Source organism: Vigna unguiculata, chromosome 10, assembly GCF_037176805.1.
Source record: "Vigna unguiculata cultivar grain cowpea cultivar isolate G323 ecotype 2 chromosome 10, ASM3717680v1, whole genome shotgun sequence".
Lineage (NCBI taxonomy): Eukaryota > Viridiplantae > Streptophyta > Magnoliopsida > Fabales > Fabaceae > Vigna > Vigna unguiculata.
In genome coordinates, this window is record NC_140801.1 from 44,416,165 (window position 1) to 44,422,860 (window position 6,696).

Genomic DNA, 6,696 nt, shown 5'->3' on the forward strand with positions numbered 1-6,696 from the left:
GAGTGTGCCTAGTTGGGGTTGGGAATATTCTTTAACTTTGAACTGTAGAACATAACACCATATGCTGTCTAAAGTCAAGCAACACCAGACTTTTCATAGCTTCAAGGTGTTAATACAATTTTTACATAGACAGAGAACGGAATTTGGAATCTCAGATAGCATGGAAGTATGTATTGTTTTTATACATGTTTTTTAACATTTATGAAATTCAATCACAATCTTCATTATTTGTAACATAGTTATGCTCAGAGGTTTCGTCACATTGAGTCAATAATCAAAGAATTTTGATGTGATATCAGTTTTATACTAACTTGTGCTCTGGAATATTCTACAACTAACAACTGCTGGATCATAATGGCTGCGTTTCTAATGTCTAGCAACAATAGACTTCATAGTTTTGAGGTGTTAATATAAGTTTGTTATTTTACAATGACAAAAAAAAAAAGATTTGGAATTTTAGATCAGTATAGAAAAATATATACCCAATGGGATAATGCTTTGTTGTTGTGTGTAAGAATATATTGTTTTCATTTATTTTATTGAGAATTATGCAAGAGACTGTATATGGGTTGATGCATGTGCTGTGAACCATGTAATATATTTGAACATCTCAAAAGATGTAAAAAGCTTCAGTTCCACCCTTTGAAAGCTGGGAAACATGCAGATACTGACATGCTTTGATTTGGCAAATTCACCCATCCTTCTTTGTCATGAAGGTCCGTGACTTTGACATGAATGTAGGAACATTAGACCTGGGACCAAAACTGGTTTTTTTCTCTTTGCTTTGTTTTATTGGGATTGTGAAATCGTTCATCTCTGACCCTTGGCTATTCTGTTGTTTTTCTGTCACTGTTCAGAGCTTTCTTGTCTTTTGTTCTTATGTGTATGTTTATTACTGAAAATTGTAAAGGCGTGAAGATGTGAGAAGCAGGCTCATCTTTGACAGAGTCCCTTTTAAGAAGTTTTTCTAAAAGTAATTTCTCATTAATAATATTTCCATCAGATCTGCATTTTCAAAGGCTTACAAAGATATTCATAATTAATAGGATCATACTTAACAACTATCCCAATTGATAAAATAAAGAAATGAAGAGATCCTTGATTAGTGGGATGATGTGTAGTAATTATCCTAATTAATATAATCAGGTCACAATTGTCCTAATAAAAAATAGTAATAGATCTGAAATTAGGGATTCTTATGTGCATGTCTTATGCAGATGGGAAAATATAAAGAACCCAATTAACTAAAGTTCAAGATAAAAGAGATATGATAATCCTTATTAGTGATCCACATCACTTAGTCTTGTGCAGAGGATCAAATGTGACATTGGTTATTCTTATGTTAACATGTGTATGTGTTACAATGGTTCGAATGCAAATAATGATTGATACACTATTTTAGATGATACACTTCTGTTGAAAAATAATACACATGGTACATAGAAAGGATTCTTCTAGTCATTTTGACATAGGTTATCTCTTTCGTAGTGATTGACGTATTCTGAAAAAAAAAAAAAAACTGAGTTTCAACTGTTAAATCATGGTGATGTTTTGGCATTGTTATTTGGAGATTTCATCAAGCTGAATTTTCTTTTTCTCTTCTCGTTTACTTGGACGTAGTGCACTAATTCTTTCCAAGTTTGTGATGCATTGAGTTTAATAAACAGCGGACATGATCAGAAAGTTGCATGAAACTTTTGAGTACTGTTGCTTCAGTATCATTTCATGGAACAGTTCAGCAGAATGGGTGGAGTGGAGTATTTGAGGTTCACTTGTCACGTGGGTTGTTCTTTGAATATACTATTCATTCTTGTTTTGTTTATTGTTATTTGTTTGGTCTGTGGTTGATGTCTCTCCTTATCAGTGCAACAGACCCTGAGTAATTTCCAATAGGGTGGATTCTTATCAGTGCAAGTTTTAATTTTTACTATTTGTAATCATGTCGTTGATGGAAATGTTCTTACAGAATCAGCTTTGTTGATTCTTGTGAACGTAGTAGAACTTGGTGCCCATGCTTTCTTCGTAAGGTAATGATTATCATCCAATGATGATAATTGCAATAATAATAATAATAATATAAAGGTCATCAATATATGATTTTTGACGCAATCTTATCACAATTCTCTATTAAAAAACATTATTTATTCAGTGTTGTTACACTTGATTTCAAAAATCTTAAATTTCTGCTAATCAAACGACGAGACTATATCTATCATAGAACGTTCTCATGTTCAAGACATGGATGTTACTTAAGGATGTCTCTTGTTCTCGAATTCTAAACGAAACATACTGCCATGAAAGCTTATCTTTGAACTTTTTAACATATAGATGTTTCAGAATCTATGAATAACCAGTTAAAAGTTTTATGATGTTAATTTCCATCAAAAGAACTTGGAAAATTTCTTAGCCAAAGAAAGAGATAGCCATTGGTTGGTACATGATTCTTCAAGTAGTGTTCCAAGTACTACAGTTATCAACAAACTCAGGAAGTAGAGTTATGACTTGATTAGACATGATTAGCAAAAGCAAAAGACAAGAAAATGGTAAGCAAGGTTATGCTTAGGGAGAGTTAGATTGCTGGAATCTTACTCCGGGCAAGTATTTGGTGACAAATTCTCGAGCCAAAGTTTGGAGTTCCCTATCCTCCAGTTGTTGATCTGATTGATTGAAAAGGATGCTGCTTAACTCTAACGATGCTGAATGTGGAAGAAAAGGATCATACTGCATAATAGGCACACTTTGCATGTCAGCATTTGATGCCAAATGATCTGAGCAAGGAAGAGTTTGTGGTGATGAACTTTGAGGCTGTGGAAGAGGAGCTACTGCCATTGGCATGCGCTGCATTGTTGCCAAACGGGCTTGAACATAGGTTAACTCAGCCTGCAAGTTCATCACCTGCACAATTTAAAAATCAACACCTAGTTAATCATTGTGTAGTTAAACAATTACTCTACACATCAGTTACTTGTTGGAAGAGATGGTGAAAGAGGTTCATCAGTTACAGGTTGGTTTGAAGGATTTGAATTGTGAGTTCAATTTTACCGAAACATTCGAAAGAAATGGTAAAAAAGGTTGAGTTCAATTTCACCTAATAATGACTGACAGATAAAACAAAAAAGACATCAAATTGCATTAAGTTATTAACAGAACAATTTGACTGAGAAAGATATCACTAACTCATTAACTGATAAAAAGTACTTTTACCAGATCATAGAACAGACAAGAGAATGTCAGAGTGAAAGAGATAAAGATTATGACCACTTACCTCAATCATGTGCCGGCATTTTAATACAATTTATCATACTCCAAATTATGCATGCATGTGAAGAATATTCTCATTCAGTGTCAAAAGATAAACTTAAGCTTCAATATTTTATCTTGAATGCTTGTTTAATTGCAGCAAAGGACAAGATCAATCTTATCCAGAACTGCTTTTGCTTTCTCTCTGCAGAATCTAGAAGGGGATTACTTAATTGTTATTTGGTAACTAATCACAGAGAAAATGGAATTCTACCTAATTAAAGTCGAGGAATCAATTGGTGTGTTTCTGCCCAATAATGACCACGAAATTGGAACAAAAACATTGTATATATATATAGTGTACTACGTGCAAGTGTTATCTTTCTACTTTTGCTGTTGTTAATCACAGGTATCATTGATGAACATGTAGAGAGATTCTACTAGTCAATTATTGCATCTTAGAATTTAGATAATACTTGATGCATTCTCCAATACAAGGAAAATGGTTGTTGCTATTGTATCACGCATAAGACTATGCAACTTTATCTACTAAGAACATCAATAATAAACAATAACCTTAGTATGGCATAGAATTGTCAAACAAAAACATTGGGAACTGATAGAGTCTTTCTGCGCTATATCTTATAAGTATTTTAATAAATAAACCATACAAATCAAAAACACAATTTGTCAAATGGAACATAAAAAATAAACTGTAGAAAAACTGTAGATACAACAACTCATTGTTTGGACTATAATTAATAGTTCAGTTTATGGTATATGGTATAACTGAGTTGATTAGCGTGCTGAATATAATATACAATGAATACAAGCGTGTGAATTTTTAAAACTTTTATACACGAGACAGTGTCCTGCAATTCAGTGATCATTTACATTATAAAATGTATTAACACCACCAAATTTCAAGTACAAAATCAGATACTATTCATAGTTAAACAATACTGCAATAGACTGAAATTTCCTCACAAACTGATAATATTAAGGAACTACACTGCAATATATTCACGTGAAGAAGAAACACCTTCATTATTTTTAATCACTTAGTTTTAATACACTGTGAACATTATCTGTAGCAAAGTTTGAAAGTCAAGACTGAAAATATTAGAATATTTCTCGAGCTGCTAATTTTGTTGCTTGGTGGCTCCGGCAAGCAACAACAAAAACAAGCCTCCATAGTCAGCTACACCCAGTTGGCGGCTACCACCACCAAAAAATAAAATACTATACTAAAATATTAAAAATTTCCATGAATTTCACAAAGTTTTGTTCATTGAAAACCTAATTTTGAACATGGATTTCAGGTGCCCAAGTTTTTCTGCTAAATGTTGACCTTTTGGGTAGGTTTTGTTCACTATTATCACTACCATAGTAATAAGATGGTATTTAAGTATTGATTAGTAGTAGCTAGTGATAATATATATACTGATTATGGATATATCTATAGGGACCTTGAAATCACAAAACCTAGCTACACTTATAGGGGGCGTCCTAATTAAGTAGTGTATGGCTTCCATGGAAAAATAGTCCAAAAGCTAACAAACGTGTCCAAGCAAACAGTACAATGTACAAACTATAATAATATCCTAAATGGTAAGATCTTGACCTACGAGGAATACACAACAGTGATGCTTGTCAAGAGACTACACTGCAAAGTACAAGCATGGGACCGGTTCACACCCAGGCGCATGTTAGCATCATCACTAGCAATATTAAACTACAATAATCAAGCCTATTGTAGTGGTCAATGATTCATCTAAAACATAAGCATTCAAGAACAAGCATAAGTACTTATTCCAACACATTCGGTTGCATCACTGATTCATGGTTCAGAAACAAAAAGAAAAGTAATAACAATAATGAAGAGAATTAATATTATTACTCTGGTGTTGGTGTTTTTAAGTACTTCACATGTGTAATCTTGTTTTGAAGTAGCTCATGACAAAAATGCATTATCTGGTTTTACTCAGAAATGCAGAAAACCAAAACCAGCAAAGAAAGATGCATAAACATAAAAGTTTAAAAGCCTTGTTGGATTTTTACATATTGTGATGAAGAAGAAGAAGGAAATGAGGGAATTAATTAATAGAGAGATGAACCTGTTGTTGAAGAGCAAAGAGGTGACCAACACAACCATAAACAGGGTCTCTAGCCCTAGCCAAAGCCTCATAGCAAAGAGTAACAACAGCATCAAGACGTTTGTGTGCTGGGATTCTCATGAGTAACTTAGAGGCATTGCTTGCACCAAACACCTTGTGCACTGCAGCAAAATGTGCAGTTCCTTGGTCTGAGTCAAAGTATGGTGCAAATATGCAACCCTTCACACACTTTCTCCTCAGAAACTTGCAGGCACCACAAGGCCCACCTCTTTCACTTCCACCAATCTTTCCTCCATAATCCATTCCTTCTTTTTCTCTCTCTCTCACTCTCTCAAAAATCTATGATTTTGGCCTAATCTTTTCCTTGCTCAGGGTTGAACCAAAAACTTTTGTGGGGCACGAGAAAGAGATATATATAATGAGGTGTGGGATGCAGATGAGGGGTTTGTATATGTTACTTGCTAACTTGATTTTGATTTGATGTGGAGAGAATAATGAGTGAATGCTTTTGGTGGTGGGTCACTCACTTGAGATGGACTAAGCTTGGTGCTTCAGTTTTAGTTTGGCTTCTACCAAAACTTTGATTTCAGTAATCCTATGAAATTTCAGTGTCAACTATCACAGATTATATTTTAATTAATGAAACGGGAGAAAGATATATCAATGGAAGACGCAATTTCTTTAAGTATTCTATAATATTACTCTTCCATGAAGAGTGTTGAGGAAAACATTCCTCTAATACTATTTTAATGATTTTTCGGTTTCATCAAATTCAAATTAGTTTACTATGAAATTTTAATGTAATTTGATTTTTAAATTTTAAAAATAAATAGATATACTCATTCTAATTCAATTCTGATATTTTTTTTAATGTATTAAAATTATTTTAGACAGTATTTGAACGATTTATCCTTATTAATAGATTCTGATTCAATTTTAGTCTGAAATATCCTCTATTATATACGAGAAATTTTTTTTAATGTTATTGAATTAAGAGGACCGTATCTATTTAACTTTTAAAGTTAAAAAATTAAAATATATCAAAATTTTAGAAAAAAAACTTCAACAATTAGGATTACAAATATATTTAAGCAATATTTTTTGTTTATTTAAATTTAACAAAATTACAAAATTTGAAGTCATTAATATGGTTTAGTTAATAATAAAAAGTACTAGAACAGTTGAATATCTGCGAATCAACAAGAAGTGAGATTGTTTCCAATGATACACTAAACATTCAGAAAAAGAATTCCATGGCACGAAATAATCCTACTTAGCTTGTACACAATCTTTAAATAAAAGAAAAGTGTTTGAAAATATTTACTAACATTAAAGTTTA

General features: G+C 32.5%; 1 protein-coding gene across 1 annotated transcript; it reads right to left on the reverse strand.

The window, feature by feature from the left end:
* Positions 1-1,499: 1,499 nt before the first annotated feature.
* Positions 1,500-5,937, reverse strand: LBD19 (LOB domain-containing protein 19). The gene is made up of 2 exons (XM_028051248.2): positions 5,358-5,937; positions 1,500-2,895 (listed from the first exon to the last, which is right to left on the reverse strand). The coding sequence occupies exons 1-2, from the start codon at positions 5,658-5,660 to the stop codon at positions 2,560-2,562; spliced, it is 639 nt and encodes a 212-aa protein (XP_027907049.1). The 5' UTR covers positions 5,661-5,937; the 3' UTR covers positions 1,500-2,559.
* Positions 5,938-6,696: the final 759 nt, after the last annotated feature.